Source organism: Nycticebus coucang, chromosome 1, assembly GCF_027406575.1.
Source record: "Nycticebus coucang isolate mNycCou1 chromosome 1, mNycCou1.pri, whole genome shotgun sequence".
NCBI lineage: Eukaryota > Metazoa > Chordata > Mammalia > Primates > Lorisidae > Nycticebus > Nycticebus coucang.
Genome location: NC_069780.1, coordinates 6,220,278 through 6,247,581, shown reverse-complemented (window position 1 = coordinate 6,247,581; position 27,304 = coordinate 6,220,278). Strand labels below are relative to the sequence as shown.

Genomic DNA, 27,304 nt, shown 5'->3' with positions numbered 1-27,304 from the left:
CTCTGATCAACATGTGCTTTTCCAGGAAGTTTTGGAAACTAAGCCTATGGCTCTCCAGCTTTATATCTGCAGTGGGTCCTTCCTGCACTTTTTTTTTTTTTGAGATAGAGTCTCTGCCCCTTTGGGTGGAGTGAGGTGGCATCACAGCTCACAGCAACCTCCAACTCCTGGCCTCCAGCCATAGTCTTGCCTCAGCCTCCACAACAATCCGGCTAGATTTTCTGTTTTAGTAGAAATGGGGTCTCACTCTTGCTCAGTCTGGTCTGGAACTCCTGAACTCAGGCAATCCTCCTGCCTCGGCCGCCCAGTCCTTCCTACACTTACTTGCCCACTGCATTTATCCCTGCCTGTATTTCATGACCCGTGCTCTCCACCGCTTTTTCAAAGTCTGTTGAGGGGGGGTGGGATGGGGTGTGTGTGTGCAGGGAGCACTGGTCTGTCCTACTGGCTGCCCAGTGTTGGGACCTAGTGAGTGTGATAAAATGTGGCACCCAGAAGTGGAAGCAGTGGGGAGTGTGATTGATCCCAGGCTAAGTACAGAGGGACCCTTAAAAGTTTATGGAGTTAGTAACAGGTCTTAGAATTAAGAGGTTTGACTTGCTTTCTCCTATTAACACTTACTGTTTAACACCACACCAGCCTAGTCATAGATCTGGTGACGTCTTGTAGATGCTTAGAGCTAGCTGCTTGCTGTCTGAAGAAGATGAAAGTGGGCTGGCACGGTGGCTCGGGCCTGTGATCCTTGCAGTCTGGGAAGCCAAGACAGAAGGATCACTTGAGGTCAGGAGTTCCAGGCCAGCCTGAGCAAACCTGAGTGTCACACTCTAGCCTGGGTGACAGCGTGAGACTCTGTCTCAAAAAGAAAGAAAGGAAGGAGGGAGTAAATAAAGATGCTGGGGTGGAAGGAAGGAGTAAAAGAGATCTTGGGGGGAAGGGTGGCTCATGCCTGTAATCTTAGTGCTTTGTGGGGGTGTTGCAGCACGATGATCTCTTGAGGACAGAAGTTCAAGACCACCTCTGAGCAAGAGTGAGACTCTGTCTCTACAAAAAAAAAAAAAAAAAAAGAAAAAATTAGCTAGGTTCAGTGGCCCATGCCTGTAGTCCTGGCTACTACTCAGGAGGCTGAGGCAGGGGGATCACTTGAAGGCAGGTTGCAGTGAGCTGCGATGACATCACTTCACTATAGCCTGGGTGACAGCATGAGACCCTGTCTCTGAAAAAATAAATAAATAAATAAACAAGCCCCCTCAAAATAAAATAAAAACTCTTGGGATAATGAAACTTTAATGGCCTTGGCATTATTCTGAACACCTAAGCAGCATAAATTGGGAAGCTCCGTGACTGCCTTCCTCTTCCAGAAAGTGCCTTCCAACACCGATGAGACTCAGGCCTGCTAAATTTAAGTGTTTCAAGAGAACTAAGTTAATTTTAACCATCCTTCTTCCTGTCTCCAACTGTTTCCTATTTTGACATGTGGCTTTCTCAATGAAAAATCACAAATCATTTTTACCCTCATTTGTTGGAGTCAACCATATTCAGCCAGATTAAAGCAAAAGTTCTAGTAAACCCTTTCTGACTTTTGGATTTGATACTAAGGTATTTTACTGAATTGCTTAACGATAGAAAGCACTCTCAGATTCCCCTAGCATCAACAAAGGAAATACTTTGTTCTCATTGCAAAACTAAGGCTTCTTGAATCAGACCATCCTAGCTACCCTGTAGTGAGCCTGCTGGGCACCAGGCACTTTGTGAACACAGCCCCATGGGGAAGGTTGCACTGTGTCCTCTGTTTTGTGATGTAGAAACAAAGCCTCAGAGGGGACAACTCCCTGAAAGTGAGGGGCTGATGAGTGCTAAGGGCGTGAGGGTCCAGCGCTGGTCTCCTCATTGCCTCCTGAGCTGTGAGGTTCACACTGAAACATTCTGCAGGACACGAATTATTTTTACCTGGCCAATTTTGAAAAATCACTTGAGAGAGATTCTACAAACTTGCTTGAGTTCATCCCTTATCCTATCTGTCCCCTCCCTGTCCTTAACTCTTTGAAGTTCAGATTGGAAGGAATTAAAACCTAACCAAGCTTCCTTCCTTAAACAAAAATCACTGGCACTTGCTTTTTCCCCTAATTATGAAAGTAATATGTAATTATTGTAGAGAATCAGTAAATGCAGGAAAGTCCAAAGAACAAAATAAACACCAGCTTCTTACTCAGAAATGACCAGAAAGTCCTTCGGAGTATTTCCTCTAGTTTTGTTTGTGTGGATTGCATCGCTTTCTCCCTTGGAACTGAACATACTTTGTGTAAGTATTTTTTCGTAAATAGATATTTAGATCTTTTGACAAACCTCCTCCTCTTTTTCTCAAAATACTTTGTCTAATCCAGCATCCTTAAAGGATCCTTTTCTTTTCTTTTTTTTTTTTGAGACAGAGCCTCAAGCTGTCGCCCTGGGTAGAGTGCTGTGGCATCACAGCTCACAGCAACCTCCAACTCCTGGGCTCAAGCGAGTCTCCTGCCTCCGCCTCCGCCTCTCAAGTAGCTGGGACTACAGGTGCCCGCCACAATGCCCGGCTATTTTTTGGTTGCAGCCTTCATTGTTGTTTGGCGGGCCTGGGCTGGATTCGTACCCGCCAGCTCAGGTGTATGTGGCTGGCACCTTAGCTGCTTGAGCCACAGGCACCGAGCCAGGATCCTTTTCTTTTATTAGCTCTGTGCAAGGATTTCTAAGAGAGACAGGAAAAGTGCTAAATTCTTAAAGAACTGACCGTTTTCCCAGGGGGACAAAATGCAACATTGTGGAACAAAGGGTTAGTGCCATTGTAGTTGCTCTGAGACATTCATGGTATGGAGAGGGGAGCTTAAGTTAGCTTTAAATGTGTTAAGTATGACTGCCCAGCAGAGGAACAAGCAGAGGTCAGAGGTCCCCCTGGGCCCAGGATGAGTCAGTGCACTTAGTGTTTAGACTTGGGATGAAATTCTCCCTCAGTGCGCTCACCAGGTCATCCATCCATGTGCCCCGAGGGCAAAGGTTTAGGAAGGTTTAGGAACGCGGAATGAACGCAGATGAGTTGTGTCCAGTTACGTTTTTCATCTTAAATTGTGAATCCATGTTTTCGTACAAGGAGTATAGCATATATGTCAGTTATAATGAAGACAAACTATTTTACTTTGAGGGCTTGTTTTAAAAATTAAAAACTCATTAACCTTTTTTTTTTTTTTTTACATTTTTTTTTCATTTACCTTTTTTTAATTCATTCACCTTGGACCTTTCCCTTTTCTAGGTTCTGCACCAGTATTGTGGCTCAAGACTCCAGAGGTCAAATTTACCACGGTCGGAACCTGGATTATGCCTATGGAGATACCTTACGCAAGCTGACCGCAGATGTACAATTCTTAAAGAATGGACAGGTATAATCTGTATAACATAAGACACAGTTTGCAAAGACTTGTTCACCTAAGTTAGCAATCACTCGGATGGCCTTCTAATTCAAGTGTGTTATTAGTGTCAGCTACAAAAAACTTCAAACTGCTGGAAAAACAAAACCAAGCGAGAGCGGTTTACATCAATTATGTTTGTAGAGAAGAGGATCATTTAATTTTTCTTAGGGAAAATAGGAGGTCAGTTCATTTTTCTTAGGGAAATCTCTTCTGGAGTAGGATCAATCTTCCACTTTTGCCGAGTCAGCTCTTTGCTTTCCATGTTCAAGCTGCTTCTGGAATAGAGAGGGGCTGGGCAGTGCAATGGGTAGGACCTTCCAGCTTTGGGATCTCACAGTCCTGGGTTTAAATATTGTTTCTGTTGATTACTGTGTTTTGTGAACCTGGGAGATTACACCCATTTTGCAGACTACAGCTCAGAGAGATTTGTAACAACTTTATTGAGATGGTTATAGATGTTATTTATTTATTTAGATTAGAGATTAGGGTCTTGCTCTGTCACCCAGGCTGGAGGGCAGTGGTGCGATTATAGCTCACTGTAACCTCAAATTTCAGGGCTCAAACGATCCTCCTACCTCAGCCTCCTGAGTAGCTTGGACTATAGGTGTGTGCCCCCATGCTCAGCTAATTTTGATTTTTTTTTTTGGTAAAGATAGAGTCTCACTGTTCTGCCCAGGCTGGTCTCACACTCCTGACCTCAAGCAGTCCTCCTGCCTTGGCCTCCCAGAGGGCTGGGATTACAGGTGTGAGCCACTGTGCCTGGTTCACGATGGTTATAAATGTTAGGTGACATAATCCATGTAAAGCATGTGGTAGGTACTAGATACATAGGGGCTAAATAATAAATAATCCTTCATTTTACAAGTATGATTCACCTATACCACTCTCTTGTGTATGTATGATCTTAAAAAAAATCATACTTAGATTGTTTTAAGCATGGTTCCTCTAAAACTATAAGATGTGCTGAGGTTACATCACTATAACACTGTACACTTTTAGAGACAGAGCATAAATCAATATTCTCTGAGTACCCAAAGCATGTTATTGCTATAAAGCAGAAGCCAGAGTTTTAAGGACGATTCTCGTCTTTGTTCTTTGGATTTCGGTGTTGATTCACAAACACTAAACACTCATTGACTGAGTATTCGTTTAGTCATCTCTTTTACAAACACTATTTTCTCATAAAAAATTTAAATAATACAGAATTAAAGTAAATTGAGTTAGAAGTTTCTCCTTTCCAATTTCATTTCTTTACTTCACCACTTTTAACAATTTGATTTCCAAACTGTTCTATGTGGTTCATGGTAGAATACAAATGCATAACAAATTCTTAAAGGAAATCTGCTAAGATATTAAATTATTACTGAATTATTATTTCTTACAGTTATTTTATTACTTAATGCTTTTCTCCATTATTCTCCAATAAACAAATATTCTTATAATCGACAAAGGAATAGAAGGAAATTAGATCCTTTCAACTGCTCTCTCTGAAAGTCACTAACTCACATTCTTAGTTGTTGCTTGTCCGTTTCTGTTTCCCTGGAGCTCCCGTGAGAAATGTCTACTGAGCTGGCTGTCCTCTCCGTGCTCACGCGTAGGTCATTGTCACTGGATTCTAGGTTTCAGACAGTTCACACTTGGGTATTGCCCTTCTGCACAGAGCTCAGGGCCAAGAAATTGTTTTGCTAAGAACAGCTTACCCACAAAATAATTCATCTTTCGTTCTTGCCCAGTGTTCATTATTTTAAAAGTATTTTCACGTACAGGACCTCATTTGATCCTCCGAGCCCTGTGAGGCAGGCACAGAGCAGCATTTTCAGCCTCATTTTCTAGATGAGGGGGCCAGGCCTTGAGACTGACTTGCCCCAAGTGACACAGGCAGAGGCATGGCAGAGGCAGGACCAGAACCAAGTCTTACCACCTCTGAATAGTTTACTTTTCCAGAACTCAGCCTTAGCCTCCTGCCGGGGGTTTGTTTGGGGTAACTGACTTGGCAGAAACAATTGGAGAGTACAGACGGTGAGAAATAAAAGCTGAATTGTCAGAGCTGCAAGGTAAAATATCTTACAAATTGTATCTTATTATGTATAATTATGTTTAATTGGAAAATACGACATGCTTTTGATTTTCATAATGTTAATTTTCTTAGCCCTTCAAGAGTGACACTAACATGAGCACGTCGTGCGAATGAGGTGACCAAATAATTGCTTTTTCCTCCCCATGTAATTACATTTTGTAGGAGCTTTAGTAGTGAGGGAGACCTGTTCCCATTCTGGTGCTATGAATGGACGTGAGGAGCATTTGAGGAAGGGCCTCAGTAAGCCCCGGGGAAAAGATGATTTATAATACTGAGGCTACTGCATTCTCCCTTGTACTTTAACCACCTTAAATTATTTTTATATCCAAATGAAGTAAGAATAATTAAGTGAAAGTGGTACTGTGGCTCAAGCAGCTAAGGTGCCAGCCACATATACCTGAGCTGACAGGTTCAAATCCAGCCCGGCCTGCCAAACAACAATGACGGCTGCAACCAAAAAATAACCGAGTGCTATTGTGGCCGGTGCCTGTAGTCTCAGCTACTTGGGAGACTGAGGCAAGAGAATCGCTTGAGCCCAGGAGTTGGAGGTTGCTGTGAGCTGTAATGCCACGGCACTCTACCCATGGTGAAAAAAAAAAAAAAAAGAAAGTTGTTACTGAAATAAGATTAAGTTTTGTAGGGGAAAATATTAACCTAGGCCTAGTCGTTTCTCAAAATATGACAATACCGGTTAACTTTTTTTTTTTTGCAGTTTTTGGCCAGGGCCCGGTTTGAACCTACCACCTCCGGTATATGGGGCCGGTACCCTACTCCTTTGAGCCATAGGCGCCACCCAATACTGATTAACTTCTTGAACAGTACGAGTCAGACACTGTTCTAGGGACTTCTAATTTGGTATCAGAAATAACCGAGTTTGATTTTTCTCCTGTGGGTAATGCAGTGGCGTCTTTCAATCCCTGGAGCTCATTACCTTAATCTGAAATGGGGGTGATCCCTATAACTCCTGAGATAACTGTGAAGATTTTTTAAATATGAAAAATTTAGATGTGATTATTATTGATGAACAGTTCTACTTGTTTCCCCAAATTTCATAGAGCTCATGAAATATTATATTTATCTCTTTTAAGCACACTAAAGCAAGTTTTAATTTTTTATTTTAATTTAATTTTTTAACTGAGATTAGCTCTCTCTTCGTTGTCCCAGGTAGATGGCAGTAGGGTCATTTTTGCTCAGAGCTACCTCAAACTCCTGGGCTCAAGCCATCTTCCTGCCTCAGCTTCCCGAGTAGCTGGGAGCACGGGCATATTCCACCATGCCTGACTAGTTTTTCTATTTTTTCTGGAGACTGGTCTCACTCTTGCTCAAGTTGGTCTCAGCTACCTGGCTTCAAGCAATACTCCTGCCTTGGCCTCTCAAAATGCTACGATTATAGGTATGAGCCACTGTGCCTGGTACTAATTTTTTAATTTTTTTATTTTTTATAGAGACAGAGTCTTATTATAGGGTCTCAAATTCCTGGCTTCAGGATGGTCTCAAACTCCTGGCTTCAAGTGATCTTTCTGCATCAGCCTCCCATGCCTGGCCAAAACAAGTTTTTATTTATTTGTTTGTTTATTTTTTTGAGACACAGTCTCACTTTGCCTACTTTTGGTAGAGTGCTGTGGTATCATAGCTTTCAGCAACCTCAAACTCTTGGGCTCAGGTGATCCTCTTGCCACGGCCTCCCAAGTAGCTGGGATTACAGGTGCCCGTCACAACATCTGGCTATTTTTAGAGATGGGAGTCTTCTTTTGCTCAGGCTAGTCTCAAACTCCTGAGCTCAAGCAATCTATCCACCTTGGCCTCCCAGAGTGCAGGGATTATAGGCTTGAGCCGCCAAGTCTGGCCGGCCAAAACAAGTTTTTAAATCAGTCTTCATTTGCTGCTTCTAGGCTGGGCTGATTAACCTTTGGACTTCTTTGTTGAAGAATATTTTATACATGCATCAAATAAGGCTCAGTGCCTGTAGTTCAGTGGCTAGGGCACCAGCCACATACACCAGGGCTGGCAGGTTCGAACTCAGCCTGGGCCTGCCAAACAACAATGACAACTGCAACCAAAAAATAGCTGGGTGTTGTGGCAGGTGCCTGTAGTCCCAGCTACTTGGGAGGCTGAGGCAAAAGAATCGCTTAAGCCCAAGAGTTTGAGGTTGCTGTGAGCCGTGACGCCATAGCACTCTACCGAGGGCGACATAGTGAGACTCTGCATGAGATTACAAAGAAAGTCAATTATGTTGAAAAATAGCCATTTCAATATTACATTAAATAGTAAGACTGAGCAGTTAGTCTGATAACTGCCGTGATTTCAGAGTGGTGATGACTAGAGGTGTTATTTCAAGACATGTGCAACTACCATTGTGTATCTGAAAAAACTCGTGATTTATGCTGGTGACAGAATCACAGGCACAACTATTACTGCATGATTTTTTGCGTGGTTCATTATAGGAGGAGGGAAATTTCAGTTAGAGGTTATTAAAAATAAATATGAACCTTTTTCCCAGCGAAGGCCACAAATCTATTGGATTCTGTCCATGGATTCCTAAGATTAAGAACCCCTGTAGTAGAAGGTTATTTCAGAATTTTATTCTATTATGTTGGAACTTACAAGAAAAAAATCCAGGAGATTGTAGGGCAACAGGTGATTTTAATGTGTCTCTGGTTGGAATGGTGAAATGACCGTTCGTCTCTGAATTTCAGGTCGCGTTCACTGGAACCACTTTTGTGGGCTATGTAGGATTATGGACCGGTCAGAGCCCGCACAAGTTCACGGTTTCTGGCGATGAGCGAGGTAATCAAAACATTCGTGCACATTTTAAGCCATATTCCTGTTCAGTTCTATCCAGTGCTTCCCCCACCAAACGGACATACAGAGTGCTGACCCCATGTGACCCCATGTTCGGAGTGAACAGATGTGGTCCATATTTTTAACTATCTCTTCAGGAGTCTCAAGCTGTCACCCTGGGTAGAGTGCTGTGGCATCTTAGCTCACAGAAACCTCCAATTCCTGGGCTTAAGCGATTCTCTTGCCTCAGCCTCCCAAGTAGCTGGGACTACAGGCGCCCACCACAACGCCCAGCTATTTTTTTGGTTACAGCCGTCATTGTTTGGCAGGCCCCGGGCTGGATTCAAACCTCCCAGCTTAGGTGTATGTGGCTGGCGCCTTAGCCGCTTGAGCCACAGGCGCCGAGCCTCTTCAGCTGCTCTTTGGAGGGGTGTTGTGTCAGGTTGAGATGGAAATAGCCCACTAGGCCTTTCTTAATGGTTTACATCCCTTATCACCTTCTATTCACATAGATGTGAAATCTGAAACTGCTAACTCACGGGAGCAGAGCATAGAATGGTGGTTATCACAGCGTAGGGTAGAAGGTAGATGTTGGGGAAAGGGAGATGTTGGTCAAAGAGCACAGAGTTTCAGTTAGACAGGAGGAAAAGTTCTGGTGATCTTTAATTTTTTTTTTTTTTTCTTTTTTTGAGACAGAGTCTCACTCTGTTGCCCTGGATAGAGTACTGCGGCATCATAGCTCACAGCAATCTCAAACTCTTGGTCTCAAGTGATCCTCTTGCCTCAGTCTTCCAAGTAGCTGGGACTGTATGTGCCCACCGTGATGTCTGGTTAGTTTTTCTATTTTTAGTAGAGATGGTCTTGCTCTTGCTCAGACTGGACTTGAACTCCTGAGCTCAAGCAATCCTCTTGCCTTGGCTTCCCAGAGTGCTAGGATTACACTTGTGCACCATCACGGCCAGCCAATTTTTAATTTTCTTTCTTTCTTTTTCTTTTTTTTTTTGAGACAGAGTCTCACTATGTCACTCTCGGTAGAGTGCTATGGCGTCACAGCTCACAGCAACCTCCAACTCCTGGGCTCAAGCGATTCTCCTGCCTCCGCCTCCCAAGTAGTTGGGACTACAGGCACCTGCCACAATGCCTGGCTATTTTTTGTTACTGTTGTCATTGTTGTTTAGCAGGCCCAGGCCAGGTTTGAACCCACCAGCCCTGGTGCATGTGGACAGTGCCCTAACCACTGAACCATGGGCGCCAAGGCAATCTTTAATTTTTTTGATGAACCTCTAAACTGTTTTCTGTAACAGCAATCCCATCTTACATTCCCACCGATAGTTCATGAGCATTCTGCTTTCTCCACACCTCGCTGCTACTTTCTGGCTTTTTGGATCATGGCCCTCCTCGTGGATGTGAGCTGGTATCTCACTGTAGTTCTGATGTGCGGGTCTCTACCGATGAGTGATGCCAGACCTCTGCTCACGTGCTTGTTGACCATGTTGGAGAAATGTCTATGCCAGCCCCGCTGCTGTTCTGGAATTGGCTGCTTGTTGCTGTTGAGCGTGAGGCGTTCTCTGCATCTGCTCTGGACATTAATCCTTCATCTGCTACATGACTGGCGGGTGTTTCCTCACCTTCTGTGGGCTGCCTTTTTACTCTGTTGATATTATCTGTTAATGCATGAAATTTAAAAAAGTTTTAAATTTCCAATTTGTCTGTTTTTTTCTTTTGCTACTATTGCTTATTTCTTGAATGAAAATTTTTCTTTGCCAATAAATCTATAGAGAGTAATTTAGGGGGATGAGTTTAAATGTGTACTTTAAAAAATGAGCTCAAATCAAATGGAAAGGTCTGGAAGATATAAATTTCCTACACTTCCAAATACACAGTGGCCATAAAGTTCATGTGCAATAAATTGAGACACTTCCCTTGATAGCTACATAATGTTATTTTGCCTGGAGTTATTCACAGAATGTGTTCCTTTGGCGTAATTATCATCGTCTATAGGTACAAAGGATTCTGTTTTCAAAACTTGAGTATTTGTGTATCTGTTGTATGCATGTGTATAGACCCACGTGTGTAACACGTACACTCACTTGGCAGATAAAGGCTGGTGGTGGGAGAACGCGATCGCTGCCCTTTTTCAGAGACACTCTCCGATCAGCTGGCTCATCCGCACCGTGAGTACATTTACTGCTGACTCCATCTTCTAACTTCATCTTCTAAACCAGCGTGTGCATGTTGCTATGCTCTGTGTCACTTAACAACGTTGTTTTTAATGTAAGAAGCTCCTGAAAAGAATACGCATCTAAATGTTTACAAAGTGCATATAAACTTTTTTGGTTGTAAGGGTCAAAGACAAGCAAAACCAGGCACAGGTAAGCGGTGAGGGCAGACTTCAGTCAGCGCCATGTGTCTGTGGTAGGGAAAGTCCAGAGTGTAGGGAACTCAGCCTGCATTGGTGCAGAAGTGACAGGGTGGGCTCGGCGCCTGTGGCTCAAGCTGCTAAGGCACCAGCCACATAGACCTGAGCTGGTGGGTTCGAATCCAGCCTGGGCCCGCCAAACAACAATGATGGCTGCAACCAAAAAATAGCCGGGCGTTGTGGCGGGCACCTGTAGTCCCAGCTACTTGGGAGGCTGAGGCAGGAGAATCGCTTGAGCCCAGAAGTTGGAGGTTGCTGTGAGCTGTGATGTCCCGGCACTCTACCTAGGGTGACAGCTTGAGGCTCTCAAAAAAAAAAAAGTGACAGGGTGTGTTAAAGGGGGGAGGAGGAGTGTGAAAGGGAATGAGGAAGGTCTTGGTACAGTCAGGGAAGTGAAGAGCAGGAGAGGGGCTCATGTGAAACCCTCTGGGTATGCTAACTGGAGCTTACAAGTTAAGTTCCTGCCCTCCCAGAGATGGTAGAGGGTCATCCTCAGGTGCTGGCTGGCACAAGCAGCAAATTCTTTTAATGACCTTGAGTTTTCTCAGACAGGATGGCCAGAGTTAGCTGAGGGAGGTGGCTTCAAGCTGTTAGAAACATATTAGTGTTTGTTCAAGGCTTTATAGGCCAAGGTTAAAGCCTTGTAAAGAAGAGGGCTCAGAGGAGTTTGCTCAGGAAGAGAATCTTTGGTGTAGGCTAGTTTTCCCATGATGGCTGAGTTAAGAGACAATACTATGTTCTTCTACAGATACAGATGTGCTCTCCTGTGTTTGAATTAGTGAAGCAAATACATCAGAAAGTAGCTCTACATACAAGAAAAGGAACATCTGCTTTTCAGGGGCTTATTGAAGCAAGCAGAGTTCCAGGTTCTCCTACCATTGTAGTCCCGTCTTATCCACGGTTCCATCTCTGAGGTTCCAGTTACCTGCAGTCAGTTGCAGTTGGAAAATATGAAATAGAGAATTCCAGCAACAAACAATTCATAAATTTTAAATTGCACGCTGTTCTGAGTGGGCAGGACAAACTCTTGAATCTTCCCACTCCCTACTGCCTGGGATGTGAATCCTTGTAAATCATTCCTTTGTCCTTACACCTGCCCACTAGTCACTGAGTGGACGTCTCCACTGTCAGATGGTGACACAGTCTGTAGTCAAGAAACTCTCACTTCACTTAATGAAGGTCCCAAAGTCGTGATGCTGGTGATTCAGATTTGCCACAGATAAGCCATGAAGTATTTCACTAAAAGGTGAAATAAGGAAAGAAAAAAAAAAATCCATATGCTGAGGTTGCTAAGGTCTATGGTAAGAGTAAGTCTGCAGTTGGGCAGGGTGGCAGGTGCCTCTATTGTTGGCTACTCAGGAAGCTGAGTTGGGAGGATTCCTTCAACACAGGAGTTCCAATCCAGCCTGGACAACATAGTGAGAACCCCTATCTAAAAATATACATATTTTTATACATATATACATATGTCTATTTTTAAAAAAGAGTCTTCTATCTGTGACATTGTGAAGGAAAAAGAAATTCCTTCATAGTATATATCAAGTTTGGTACTATTCAGACTCTACTGGGGTCTTGAAATGTACCCCCTTTCATTGGGGGTGACTATAACTTGTAATTGACCAGACAAAGCCCATTTCCTACAGCACAGCTCTGGTGCTGGGACCTGGCCCTGTCCAGCATTTGCCTGTCTGGTTTTTCCTTGAATCCTCTAGCCCCACTAAGGGATTACCACTTCATGTGGGTACTCCCTAAAGTTATTAGCAAATTATGCATCCATCACACATTTTTAAGATGACTTCTAAAATTTTTCATCCTAAGATTTAAAAAATGCAGAAAATCTAGTGTACTATAAGCATTGACATTTGAAAATAAAACATTCATTTAAATGTAGCCATTGGAATCTAAATACTGTATCATAATGATTTAAAAAATATTTTACATATAATTTACATGCAGTGAAATGCACAGATGAATCGCAGATACTGATTTATCCTTGTGACCACCGACAAAACCGAACATTTCCCAGTCCCCGGAATCTCCCCAGCACTTTCCCCCCATCAATTCTAAACCCCTCTTCTTCCTCCCACCCATCTCCCACTCTTTCCCAACCCCTGTAACTACTCTTTGACGTTTATCTAAACAGGTGAGTTTTGCCTATTCTAGAATTCATGTAAATAAAATCATGGAGTACAGACTTTTTCCAGCACCTTTCCGCTTCATCCATGCTGTCTGTGTCACTGACTCATTCCTTTTTATCACTGAGGACTATTCAGCTTTGTGTGACAATTTACACATTGGCCTGTTGATAGGCATTGGGTTGTTCCCATTTCTTTTCTTTTTTTTTTTTTTTTGGTTTTTGGCCAGGGCTAGGTTTGAACCCGCCACCTCCGGCATATGGGACCGGCGCCCTACTCCTTGAGCCACAGGCGCCGCCCATGTTCCCATTTCTTGCCTCGTATGAGTAAGGCTGCTACGGAAATTCTTGTACAGGTATTTTTGTGGACATATGTGACCATGTCTTTTGGGTAAGTACCTAGGAGTAGAATTGCTGGGTCATGAAGTGGATACAGATTTAATTCCCATCACGGTACTCAACCTACTTAAAGTGTCCAGCTGATGGGTTTTTAGTGTATTCCCAGAGTTGTACAACTGTCACCACAGTCGATTTTAGAACATTTTTATTCCCCTAAAAAGAAACCCCACGCCCATTAGTGTCACTCCTCGTTTTCTCCATTTGCTGAGACAGATCAGGCTCTTGCTTCCCTGTCTTTGTCACCTGGGTGCACCAAGTCACCACTGCGTCTGTGTCTCTTACTGACATTCTCTCGTGCTGTTCTTTGAGCTCTCTAGCAGGGGCAGTAAATTCTGGAGTGATGGGGGTAGTGCAGGCCACATGATCAAATAGTCCATCACTCCTGTTGAATAAACCAACTCAGGTCAAAATCCCTCACCTCTGACAGCAAGAGGCAAAAGGCAGGGGACAGTCTGCAGAGCCCTGCAGTGGGCCCAGGGGTTCCAGGGCTGAAGGAAGGAGGCTTTGCGGATACCCATATTTTGAATTGTTCTTTTGTTGGAAAACGTGCCCAGGCCGTGTTCAGCGCAGGTGAGCATAAGATGTACTTTCAAAAGGTGGTGGGTGACTGTGGAGGGCGTGCCCCCAGGACGTTCTGGAGCAGATCAGAACGAGCACGCTCTGGAGCATGCTCCGGGAAGGAGCATGTGTGAAAGCTGAAGATTTTGGGACATGATTCCCTTAGGCATCCATTCCATGGACCTCTGGAAGATTCGTGGGCCCTCTGGGGTGTCAGACAGCACTAGGCTCAGGGCTCTGGTGTAGCACGCCCGCTGTCGTCCTGATGCCTTTGCAGATCTGGTCCACTGAACTAGAACTCTTGTCCCAGCCCTCCTTCTCACCCTGCAGACCCCACTGGCTCCAGTCTAACTTCTCTTTGAAGCCTGTGTTTGGTGGGCCGGGCCCAGGACTCGTCAACAGCTCCTTCCTTTTGTCAGAAATTCTTGCTGCTGTTGGCTCCCTGTGGAAGCTGAGATTTCCTCCATGTCAGGAACCCTGATGACAAGAGAGTAAGGTCAGGTCAAGGGCTAGCCATGGCTTAGGGCAGCAGGACAAGGTGCTTCTGGCCGTTTGTGGTGGACCATGGGCTGCACTGTTCACACACGCTCATCTCTCTCTTCAGACCCTGAGTGAGTCAGAAAACTTTGAAGCAGCTGTTACCAAATTGGCCAAGACTCCCCTGATTGCTGATGTCTATTACATCGTTGGTGGCACATCCTCCCAGGAGGGCGTGGTCATCACAAGGAACAGAGGTGGCCCAGCAGACATTTGGCCTCTAGATCCTTTGAATGGAGCGTGAGTAGAATTGAAAGCTCAGGGCATTTTGTATCAAATATTCTTTTTTTTTAATTGGTGAAACAGGATATTTTAATATTTAAATTGTTTTTAATAGTTCTTCATTACCTATGTCCTAAGGAACCCTGGGTAAGACAAGATGACCTATTCTGTTGTAGGTGGTTCCGAGTGGAGACAAATTACGACCACTGGAAGCCAGCACCTAAGCATGATGACCGAAGGTAAGTCCCGTGCTCTTCCCAGTTGGCACTGCCCCTCCCACGGCAGAACCTAGACAGGTCTCCAAGTGCTGTCTTCCCCCAGAAAAGATGCCTGGGCACCCTCACCAAACCTTGAGGTGGTCGGGGGTGTGTGGAGGAAAGCCAGGGACAGAGCCTGTTGGTAACGGGTTGGGAGTTGGAAGGGTTAACTTGCCCTGGCGCCAGGGTCAGGAGCCCTCGAGCCCCCCAGCAGCCCTGTTCATCCATCTGAAAAATAAAATGATAGGGCCAGATTCACGGTCTTCTATGTAAGACTTTTTCAGGAGGAAACTGTAAAAGTTCTATAATTAGAATGATGGAGTCAGCACGGCCCCCAGGAGCCGTCTGCCTGTCCTTGGCCTTCCTGCCCCACGTGTTTGCAGCAAGTGTCCCACTCTTTTGGAGGCATTGTGCCTCCAAAAATGGCAGCTGATGGCCTTGGGGCTTCCTGAGGTGATTTTTGACTGTTGTCCTTACAGAACACCTACCATCAAAGCCCTTAATGCCACCGGGCAGGAACACCTCAGCCTGGAGACGCTTTTTCAGGTAACTTGTCACAATGCCTAGCTTACTCGAATGTTTGCTGTTTGTTTGTTGAGAGAGTCTCCTTTGTCCCCCTGGCTAGAGTGCCATGGTGTTGTCAGAACTCACAGCAACCCCAAACTCCTTGGTTCAGATGGTCCTCCTGCCTCAGCCTCCGAAGTAGCTGGGACTGCAAGTGGCCGCCCATAATACCCAGCTAGTTTTTCTGTTTTTTTTTTGTTTTGTTTTGTTTTTTGTAGAGACAGAGTCTCACTGTACTGCCCTTGGTAGAGTGCCGTGGCGTCACACGGCTCACAGCAACCTCTAACTCTTGGGCTTCCGCGATTCTCTTGCCTCAGCCTCCTGAGCAGCTGGGACTACAGGCACCCGCCACAACGCCCGGCTATTTTTTGTTGCAGTTTGGCCGGGGCTGGGTTTGAACCCGCCACCCTCGGCATATGGGGCCGGCGCCCTGCTCGCTGAGCCACAGGCGCCACCCAGTTTTTCTGTTTTTAGTAGAGATGAGGTCTCACTTTGCTCAGACTGGTCTCGAACTCCTAAGCTGAAGCGATCCACCTGCCTCAGCCTCCCAGTGTGCAAGGATCATAGATATGAGACACCACACCAGGCTTGTCTGTTAATAGTGGTGTGTGTCAGGTGTGTCTGTTAATAGTGGTTAAAAAATAATTTCCCGGGGCGGTGCCTGTGGCTCAGTCGGTAAGGCGTCGGCCCATATACCAAGGGTGGCGGGTTCAAACCCGGCCCCGGCCTAACTGCAACCAAAAAATAGCCGGGCATTGTGGTGGGCGCCTGTAGTTCCAGCTACTCGAAAGGCTGAGGCAAGAGAATTGCTTAGGCCCAGGAGTTGGAGGTTGCTGTGAGCTGTGTGAGGCCACGGCACTCTACCGAGGGCTATAGAATGAGACCCTGTCTCTACAAAAAAAAAAAAAAAGAAAGAAAAAAAATAATAATAATTTCCCACTCATATGAAACAAATGCAGCGGATGGAAGTGTTAGAGTAAAAGTTTTATCTGGTTGGTTGAAACATTTTTAAAAAGTCAGATAACATTTTCTGAACTTGTTTCGATAAAAGTTAAGGTATCTATCTTTACCTAAGTTTTTCTTCATATTAAAAAGAGAAAGGCATCATTGTAACATTATGTTCATTATTTAAAAGAAAAAAAATAAGAAAGGATTAAAAAAGCTGCAACAATTATCCCTGGATACACTAAAGTGTTAAATAGTTATACTTTTTCTATATTGTACCAGTGTTCCTGCCACCGTTTAATATTCTGTGTAATATGATTTTTCCCTATGCAGGTTTTGTCAGTTATTCCAGTTTATAACAAGTAAGTGATGTGTTAAATGTCAACTCAGAATAGTGAACTCATGCACACACTCTTAGGCCCAGAAGGGATCTGAGACTCCTTCGGCCTGGCTGTGGGTACACTCCCATGGGTCCCACCATGAACACAGCCAGGTCTCTGCTCTTGTGGGACTAGCCTAGCATTACATTTGGGGGTGGTGAGGGGAGAGAAACAAATATGTCATAAACCAGGGGATGGACTGACCGGGAAGGAGGGCAGTGCTGTGTTCATCCTGTCTCAGTCTGGCGGCTGTGAACGGCCTTCCCTGGTTATGATCCTTCACTCACTCTGTCAGAACTAAAGTTTGAGCACCTCTGGTTTTCCTTTAGCTTCCTGGAAAGATTCCACTGTGCTGTCCCTTGTTCCACAGTTAATTCACTGAGTCACATTCCCCTTTTTAGCCTGCATCCTTACAGTGCGTGTCGCCTCTTGTGAGCAGTGGCTGCTCCAGTCCGTAGCCTGCGATTTTACCCACACTCTTCTCTGAGGTGAAGCTCTGGGCCACGGCTGCAACTACCACAGGGAGCTCTCAGTTAGAGCTGAGAGGCAGAGGCCACCGAGCTCCCCAGGAAATCCCGAAGGTCCACCGTCACCTCTGGCTCCACCAGGTGTCGCCCCAGAATGGGGCTCACTCCTGCCCGCCTTACCAACGACTAGCTCATCAGGAGCAGAGACACATTTCACTCAGTGAGGAATGTTTATAAATAAACTCTTCAGTGAGGAAGAGTTTATTTATAAAAACAGGAAACATCTGCTGGTAAAGACCGTTTTATCTCCTCATCATGTTCACTTCTGCTTTCTCTAAGATAAGAATATCAAATGCTATTCTTTTTTTTTTTTTTTTTTTTGTAGTTTTTGGTTGGGGTCGGGTTTGAACCCGCCACCTCTGGTGTATGGGGCTGGCGCCCTACTCCTTTGAGCAACAGGTGCCACCCTCAAATGCTATTCTTCAAGAAGTCACCTAATACGCATAAAACCTGTCAAGTGATTTTTAGTTTCAAATACTCAGTTGATTTTTTCCTTTGGAATGATCCTATTTTATCCAGACACAAAATGCTAGTTTACCTTATGACATCTAGAGTAACTTTGGTACCTGGATGCTTTAAGATTTCGTAGGTATATTGGGTGGCGCCTGAGGCTCAGTGGGTAGGGCACTGGCCCCATATACCGGGGGTGGCGGGTTCGAACCTAGGCCCCACCAGCTAAAACAGCAGTGGCAACTGCAACAAAAAATAGCCAGACATTGAGGTGGGCACCTGTAGTCCCAGCTACTCAGGAGGCTGAGGCAAGAGAACTGCCTAAGCCCAAGAGTTGGAAGTTGCTGTGAGCTGTGACACCAGGGCACTCTACCAAGGGTGACAAAGTAAGACTCTGTCTCATAAAAAATAAAAATAAAAAATATTTCTTAGGTATAATGGTATTTTCAAAACTGAAATTCTTCTTTTCACCAAAATATCTCTGAAAGTTTTTTCCTTTAAGTATGACCAAATACAAAAATTAATAAAAAATTTATCCCACAAACAAAATTCTAGAAACAGCCACATACGGAAAACAAAGTAGCCACCACTCTAACAAATGAGCTATTTGGACAACAAATCATACCCAGTAGTGTGCTAGTAAACTAGCTCATTGTTAGGCCCAGGGACTAACACAAATTAACCCCTGATATGTGGCATTTGTTGACTTCCATGGTGTGAATTCTCCCACTATGGCTGATTTCAGGCTTACAATTGACTCAGAAACTTAATTCCCTCTCACCAGCCTGTAGGAGCCGGTTCCAACGCACCATTGACTGTACCCATCCCAGGGAACACACCTTTACCCTTCTAAAACTCATTTTAAAAATAGGGGTTAAAGGGCAGCGCCTATGGCAAAGGGGTAGGGTGCTGACCCCATATGTCGGAGGTGGTGGGTTCAAACCCAGCCCCGGCCAAAAACTGAAGAAAAAAAAAATAGGGATTAAAAATTATTTGTGTGTTCTTAGTTTTAAAAATAGACTTGATCAATGTGTCTTTTAAAAATTAATATTGTGGGCAGCGCCTGTGGCTCAGTCGGTAAGGCACCGGCCCCATGTACCGAGGGTGGCGGGTTCAAACCCAGCCCCGGCCAAACTGCAGCCAAAAAATAGCCGGGCGTTGTGGGGGGCGCCTGTAGTCCCAGCTGCTCGGGAGGCTGAGGCAAGAGAATCGCTTAAGCCCAGGAGTTGGAGGTTGCTGTGAGCTGTGTGAGGCCATGGCACTCTACCAAGGGCCATAAAGTGAGACTCTGTCTCTACGAAAAAAAAAAAATTTAATATTGTGTCTCAGCACCTGTGGCTCAAGCAGCTAAGGCACCAGCCACATACACCCGAGCTGGCGAGTTTGAATCCAGCCCAGGGCCCGCTAAACAACAATGATGGCTGCAACCAAAAAATAGCTAGGTGTTGTGGCGGGCGCCTGTAATCCCAGCTACTTGGGAGGTGGAGGCAGGAGACTCGCTTAAGCCCAGAAGTCAGAGGTTGCTGTGAGTTGTGATGCCATCGCAGTTTATCCAGGGCGACAGCTTGAGGCTCTGTCTTAAAAATAAATAAATAAATAATAAAAATTAATATTGTAATGCAATGGTTTTAGTTATTTTATTAAAATGAAGCATTGTCTATTCTTTAAGCAGCCCATATAATTTTAAATAATTTCCATATTATAATCAAGTTAAGCATTCTCCAGTTAGTGTTTTCTCTATGAAAACTCTAAATAAACATATTTTTGGAGTGAGATTAAAGATGGCGGCCGAGTAACAGCTTCCCTGCAACTGGCAACAGCGAGTCTGGGGAGACAAGACTCCAGCCATCTCTGGCCGGTGGGATCTGCCTATAATCATCCCTTTGAGGATACAGGGAGCCAGCAAGGGACTTCTGGACCCCAAGAGGAGGACAAAAACAGTGGAAAACTGGCAAGTGGTTGCGTGTGTTCAATCGACCTAATCACGCCAGCAGCCGTAAGTACAAGCAGCAGTGAGACTGCAAACCAGAAAGGCCTTACCTGTGAACTGTTTCGGTGTTCTTGGACTTGGCACCCAGTTGAACTGCCTTGGGGAGAGCTTGAGCAGGAGTGTGGAGAACTTTGGGCATTGTCTGGGGCCCCAGACTGAGCGACTGAGCTGGGCGCAGGAAGCCATTGTGAAAGAACTGCCCTGGCAAGCTCCGCCATCAGAGTCTCAGAGCAAGGATTGGGCGGGTCAAAGTAACCTACTGACTGAGCAGCCTAAAGGCGGGGACTGAGCTGCCTGACAGTCTTAATCCTTAGGGGCAGAGTGAGACGGTTTTGGCACACTGAAGCCTTGGGCTGTTGCCCTGGGTAGAGTGCCGTGACGTCACAGCTCATAGCAACCTCAAACTCCTGGGCTTAGCACGGCCCAGACTCCATAAGAGCTGTGCAGCAACCCCCGACCAGTGACCCGCACCCACCGGGCCTCCACATTCCCTGACCAGGAACTGCGGGAGCCACGCAACCCTGCGTCCTCCCTCCTGTGTCCTCCCAGCTTCCACACTAGCCCATTTATCTGGACAGGGACTCTGGTAGCTACATGCCCTTTGGAGCCCTCCCTGCCTCTACACAGAGCTCTTCTCCTGGCCAGAGACTGCTGGAGCCTTGGGTTCTCTGTGCCAAAGTCACTGGGTACCTGGCACTCCCAGAACCGTGCGCACCACCCCCAGCCCTGTTGCTGGATCTGGGTGTGTGACAAACCGGAGCTGCTTCCACAACCAGAACTCCCTAGCTAGAGCAGCCCCAGAGGAACTACACAGGGTCACTCCCTACAAAGATCCAGCAACAATAGAGTGATCCCGCTGGTGTCTAATCTTGGAGAGACACCTCTCCAACTCTGAGGACAGCCAGAGGCAACGGTGAAAAACAATCATGAGGTAAAATCAACAGAAAAACTCTGGCAATATGAATAATCAGAGTAGATCAACTCCCCCAGGGATCAATGGGGCAGAAACAGCACAAGACCCCATGCACAAACAAATAGCTGAGATGTCAGAAATTGAATTCAGGATCTGGATAGCAAATACGATCGAATTAGATTCCAAAAGTTATCTCAAGAATTCAACGGATTCAAAGACCAAATGACCAAAGATTTCAACACATTGAGACAAGAAGTTGCATCCCTCAAAGATCTGAGAAACACAGTAGAATCCCTCAGTAACAGAATGGAGCAAGCAGAAGAAAAGATTTCTGACATTGAAGACAAAGCTTTCGTACACTCCCAAACCCTCAAAGAAGAAGAGAAATGGAGAGCAAAAACAGACCACTCTCTCAGAGAGCTCTCGGATAATTTGAAGAAAACCAATATTCGTCTTATAGGGATCCCCAAAAGTGACGAAGTGGCTTCACAAGGAACAGAGTCTCTTCTCCATGAGATTATGAAGGAGAACTTTCCAGACATGCCAAGAGATTCTGAAATTCAGATAGCAGACAGTTTCAGAACTCCAGCACGACTCCACCCAAATAAGACATCCCCCAGACACATCATAATCAATTTCACTAAAGTTAATATGAAGGAGAAAATTCTGAAAGCTTCCAGATGAAAGAAAACCATTACCTACAAGGGGAAGAATATCAGAATAACTGCAGATCTCTCTGCTGAAACCTTTCAAGCTAGAAGAGGATGGTGATCGACTTTTAATCTCCTAAAAATAACTTTCACCCCAGGATCCTGTACTCAGCTAAACTGAGCTTCATTTATGACGGAGAAATTAAATACTTCAATGACATTCACATGTTGAAGAAATTTGCGATAACTAAACCAGCTCTCCAGGATATTCTCAGACCTATCCTCCATAAAGAGGTCTCAGCGTAATCCTCCACCACAAAAGTAAACTCACCCAGAAAATTTTGATCAAATTCCACCTTCCACAGTCGCAAAAGGACTAAAAATGTCCACCGGACCCTCAAAAGGCTTATCAATACTCTCAATTAATGTGAATGGTTTAAATTGTCCTCTAAAGAGGCAGAGGTTGGCTGACTGGATACAAAAACTCAAGCCAGATATCTGCTGCCTACAAGAATCGCATCTTACATTAAAAGACAAATATAGACTCAAGGTGAAGGGATAGTTATCTATATTCAAGGCAAATGGAAAGCAGAAAAAAGCAGGCATTGCAATCCTGTTCGCAGACACAATAGGCTTTAAACCAACCAAAATAATTAAGGATAAGGATGGACATTTCATATTTGCTAAAGGTAATACTCAATATGACGAGATCTCTATTATTAATATTTATGCACCCAACCACAATGCACCTCAATTTATAAGAGAAACTCTAACAGAAATGAGCAACTCAATTTCCTCTACTTCCATAGTAGTTGGAGATTTTAACACCCCTTTAGCAGTGCTGGATACATCCTCCAAAAAGAAGCTAAGCAAAGAAATTTTAGATTTAAACTCAACCATTCAACATCTGGACTTAACGGACATCTACAGAACATTTCATCCCAACAAAACTGAATACACATTCTTCTCATCAGCCCATGGAACATACTCCAAAATCGACCACATCCTAGGCCACAAATCTAACCTCAGCAAATTTAAAAATAGAAATTATTCCTTGCATCTTCTCAGACCATCATGGAATAAAAGTTGAACTCAATAACAACAGGAACCTGCATAACCATACAAAAACATGGAAGCTAAACAACCTTATGCTGAAGGATAGATGGGTTATACACAAGATTAAGAAGGAAATCACCAAATTTTTGGAACTAAACAACAATCGAGACACGAATTACCAGAACCTCTGGGATACTGCAAAGGCAGTCCTAAGAGGGAAATTAATAGCACTGCAAGCCTTCCTCAATAAAGTGGAAAGAGAGGAAGTTAATAACTTAATGGGACATCTCAAGCAACTAGAGAAGGAGGAACACTCTAACCCCAAACCCAGCAGAAGAAAAGAAATAACCAAAATCAGAGCAGAGCTAAATGAAATTGAAAACAAAAGAATTATACAACAGATCAATAAATCCAAAAGCTGTTTTTTTTTTGAAAAGATCAATAAAATAGATAAACCCTTGGCCAACCTAACCAGGAAAAAGAGTAAAATCTCTAATTTCATCAATCAGAAATGGTAATGATGAAATAACAACAGACCCCTCAGAAATTCAAAAAATCCTTAACGAATACTACAAGAAACTCTACTCTCACAGATATGAAAATGTGAAAGAAATCGACCAATACCTGGAAGCACGCCACCTACCAAGACTTAGCCAGAACGAAGTGGAAATGTTGAACAGGCCTATATCAAGTTCTGAAATAGCATCAACTATACAAAATCTCCCTAAACAGAAAAGCCCAGGACCAGATGGCTTTACGTCAGAATTCTGCCAAATATTTAAAGAAGAACTAGTACCTGTACTACTAAACCTCATCCAAAATATAGAAAAAGAAGGATTATTACCCAACACATTCTACGAAGCAAACATCACCTTGATCCCCAAACCAGGGAAAGACCCAACAAGAAAAGAAAATTATAGACCAATATCACTAATGAATATTGATGCTAAAATACTCAATAAGATCCTAACAAACTGAATCCAACAACACATCAAAAAAATTATACACCACGACCAAGTGGGATTTATCCCAGGCTCTCAAGACTGGTTCAATATACATAGATCTATAAATGTAATTCAACGCATAAACAAACTAAAAAACTTGATATAGGCCTGTTCAAGCCACCATGACCAAGTTGGATTTATCCCAGGGTCTCAAGGCTGGTTCAATATACGTAAATGTATAAATGTAATTCAATACATAAACAAACTTAAAAATAAAGACCATATGATTCTTTCAATTGATGCAGAAAAAGCTTTTGATAATATCCAGCATCCCTTCATGATCAGAACACTTAACAAAATTGGTATAGAAGGGACATTTCTTAAACTAATAGAGACCATCTACAGCAAACCCACAGCCAAAACTGTATTCAATGTAGTTAAATTGAAATCATTTCCACTTAGATCAGGAACCAGCAAGGTTGCCCATTGTCTCCATTGCTCTTTAACATTGTAATGGAAGTTTTAGCCATTGCAATTAGGGAAGAAAAGGTAATCAAGGGTATCCACATAGGGTCAGAAGAGATCAAACTTTCACTCTTCGCAGATGATATGATCATATATCTGGAAAACACTAGGGATTCTACTACAAAACTTTTAGAAGTGATCAAGGGGGCGGTGCCTGTGGCTCAAAGGGATAGGGCGCTGGCCCCATATGCCGGAGGTGGCGGGTTCAAACCCAGCCCTGGCCAAAAACTGCGCAAAAAAAAAAAAAAAAAAAATTTAGAAGTGATCAAGGAATATAGCAATGTCTCAGGCTACAAAATCAACACCCATAAATCTGTAGCCTTTATATATACCAACAATAACCAAGCCGAACAAACAGTCAAGGACTCTATTCCTTTCACAGTAGTGCCAAAGAAGATGAAATATTTGGGAGTATACCTAACAAAGGCTGTGAAAGATCTCTACAAAGAGAACTATGAAACTCTAAGAAAAGAAATAGCCGAAGATGTTAACAGATGGAAAAACATACCATGCTCATGGCTGGGAAGAATCAACATTGTTAAAATGTCCATACTGCCCAAAGCAATATATAATTTTAATGCAATTCCTATTAAAGCTCCATTGTCATACTTTAAAGATCTTGAAAAAATAATACTTCGTTTTATATGGAATCAGAAAAAGCCTCGAATAGCCAAAACATTACTGAGCAATAAAAACAAAGCAGGAGGAATCACACTACCAGACCTGAGACTGTACTATAAATCCATAGTGATCAAAACAGCATGGTACTGTTACAAAAGCAGAGAAGTAGATGTCTGGAACAGAATAGAGAACCAAGAGATGGATCCAGCTACTTACCATTGTTTGATCTTTGACAAGCCAATTAAAAACATTCAGTGGGGAAAAGATTCTCTATTTAACAAATGGTGCTGGGTAAACTGGCTGGCAACCTGTAGAAGATTGAAACTGGACCTACACCTTTCACCATTAACTAAGATAGACTCTCACTGGATAAAAGATTTAAACTTAAGACATGAAACTATAAAAATACTTGAAGAAAGTGCAGGGAAAACTTGAAGGAATTGGCCTGGGTGAATATTTTATGAGGAGGACTCCCCAGGCAATTGAAGCAGTATCAAAAATACACTGCTGGGACCTGATCAAACTAAAAAGCTTCTGCTCAGCCAAGAACATAGTGAGTAAAGCAAGCAGACAGCCCTCAGAATGGGAGAAAATATTTGCAGGTTATACCTCCGATAAAGGTCTAATAACCAGAATCCACAGAGAACTCAAACGTATTAGCAAGAAAAGAACACGTGACCCCATCTCAGGGTGGGCAAGGGACTTGAAGAGAAACTTCTCTAAAGAAGACCGACGCAAGATCTACAAACACATGAAAAAAAAGCTCATCATCCTTCATCATCAGAGAAATGCAAATCAAAACTACTCTGAGATATCACCTAACCCCAGTAAGACTAGCCCACATACAAAATCCCAAAACCAGAAATGTTGGCGTGTGTGTGGAGGAAAGGGCACACTTCTACACTGCTGGTGGGAATGCCCACTAATACGTTCCTTCTGGAAGGACGTTTGGAGAACACTTAGAGACCTAAAAATAGACCTGCCATTCCATCCTATAATTCCTTTACTAGGTTTATACCCAGAAGACCAAAAGTCACAATATAACAAAGACATCTGTACCAGAATGTTTATTGCAGCCCAATTCATAATTGCTAAGTCATGGAAGAAGCCCAAGTGCCCATTGACCCACGAATGGACTAGCAAATTGTAGTACATATATACCATGGAATATTATGCAGCCTTAAAGAAAGATGGGGACTTTACCTCTTTCATGTTTACATGGATGGAGCTGGAACATACTCTTCTTAGCAAAGTATCTCAGGAATGGAAGAAAAAGTATCCAATGTACTCAGCCCTACTATGAAGCTAAATTATAGCTTTCACATGAAGACTATAACCCAACTATAGCACAAGACTATGGGGAAAGGGCCAAGTAAGGGGAAGGGAGGGGGGAGGTTTTGGTGGAGGGAGGGTAATGGGTGGGGCCACACCTTGGTGCATCTTAGAATGGGTACAGGCGATTGCACTAATGTACACAGCTATGATTTAACAATTAAAAAAAGAAAAGAAAAAAACTCTAAATAAACATATTTTATATACTCGCCTCCTCCCCGTATTGGAATATTTTCCCCTGGTTGAATTCCCAGAAGTAGGATTACCGAGTTAAAGGGCTATCAATATTTAAATGGCTTCTGAAATGGTTTTTATCAAAATAAAATAGTTGGAAATTATAAACAGTTTAGCAAGTAGCATTTTTCTATACGGTATAACTGAACTCAAGTAAAACTGCATTTAAATAACAGTCACCATGAAGCCAGAATTAACGAATACCCCAACTCACAACCCCTTACCCTCAGTGGGCCTCTGCGGAGCTGAGTGAAGGCGGGTGGCTCCGTGCTGCCCCCTTGTGCTGCGCGGCGGAACCACACCCACCTGCGCTAGAACTCCACCCTCTGCTGCGGTCATCCGCAGGGCAAACCTTAAAACAGAGATGGAGAATAGAGCTATGACCTGGGAAAGTATATTTTTGAGACAGTCTTGCTTTTGCCCCCCACCTAGGGTGCAGTGGCGTCGTCAAACTCCTGGGCTTAAGCGACCTTCTGCCTCAGCCCCCTGGGTAGCCGGGACTACTATTTTTAGTAGAGTGGGGTCGCCATCTTGCTCCGGCTGGTCTGGAACTCTAGAGCTCAGGGGATCCTCCCGCCTCACCACTCCAGAGACCTAGGATTAGAGGCAAGAGCCACACTACCCGGCTCAGAGAAAATTCTAAAATAGTGGTGGAGAATAATAGAATGTGGCTAATGTTGACAAGCAACTGCGGTCCTGCTCGGGGAACCCGTCACCCTTGGGCAAGCCGTGCGCCTGCTTGTACGTGTAGTGCTGTCTGCAGCTCAGCTGTGGGGCCCAGCACCACTAATTCCACCTGCCAAGCAATCCAGCTCCAGGCGCGTCTCAGCTGGTTTCCAAGGCAAGTGGGAGAAGCGGGAGGAGGGGAAGGGGCCTCATGCGTGTGCACGTGCGCTCCTGTGCTGCTGCGCAGAGGGGGGAGGCAGTGACCATTTACTCTTCATCCTTAGATGGGACGGGACTCAGTCTGGTCTTCCCCTACCTGTGACTCTCTCTTGGTACAAGGAATCTGCTGGGCCAAGTGCATGTGCCCACCCAGACTCTGACCCAAGTACTGAACACCCAGGAATTCTCAGCTGGAACAGCCCCAAACCCACTGCTGGGGCCCATGTGGTCCTCTTCCCTGGGTGGCCACTGGGAACGCTCTGTCAAAGAGGAGTCCCAGGGGTGGCTGCAAATGAGGTCCTTGTGGGGTAGGGCAGAGCCAGGGGTGAGGGGCAAGGGTGGGTTCCCCTTCATTGCCACAGGGTAAAGCTCTGAGGAATCTGATGTTAAATTCCAGCTTGCCCTTTCACGGTGTGTCAAAATAGCCCTGTCTGACCTCTGCAACCAAATATTTTAAATATTCTGACATT

At 44.2% G+C, this 27,304-nt stretch overlaps 1 protein-coding gene across 4 annotated transcripts in view; it reads left to right on the top strand.

Annotated features, from left to right (window-relative positions):
- Positions 1–27,304, top strand: part of NAAA (N-acylethanolamine acid amidase) — a 30,619-nt gene that overhangs the window by 1,239 nt on the left and 2,076 nt on the right. For 3 of the 4 annotated variants that reach the window (XM_053586722.1, XM_053586739.1, XM_053586726.1), the window contains exons 3-9: positions 3,278–3,404; positions 8,208–8,298; positions 10,390–10,466; positions 14,407–14,579; positions 14,738–14,800; positions 15,298–15,364; positions 16,661–16,689. In XM_053586722.1, the coding sequence (XP_053442697.1) occupies positions 3,278–3,404; positions 8,208–8,298; positions 10,390–10,466; positions 14,407–14,579; positions 14,738–14,800; positions 15,298–15,364; positions 16,661–16,689 (627 nt within the window). Of the gene's footprint in view, positions 1–3,277; positions 3,405–8,207; positions 8,299–10,389; positions 10,467–14,406; positions 14,580–14,737; positions 14,801–15,297; positions 15,365–16,660; positions 16,690–17,108; positions 17,522–27,304 lie in introns of those variants that run through there. The other variant, XM_053586732.1, reaches the window with a different exon arrangement.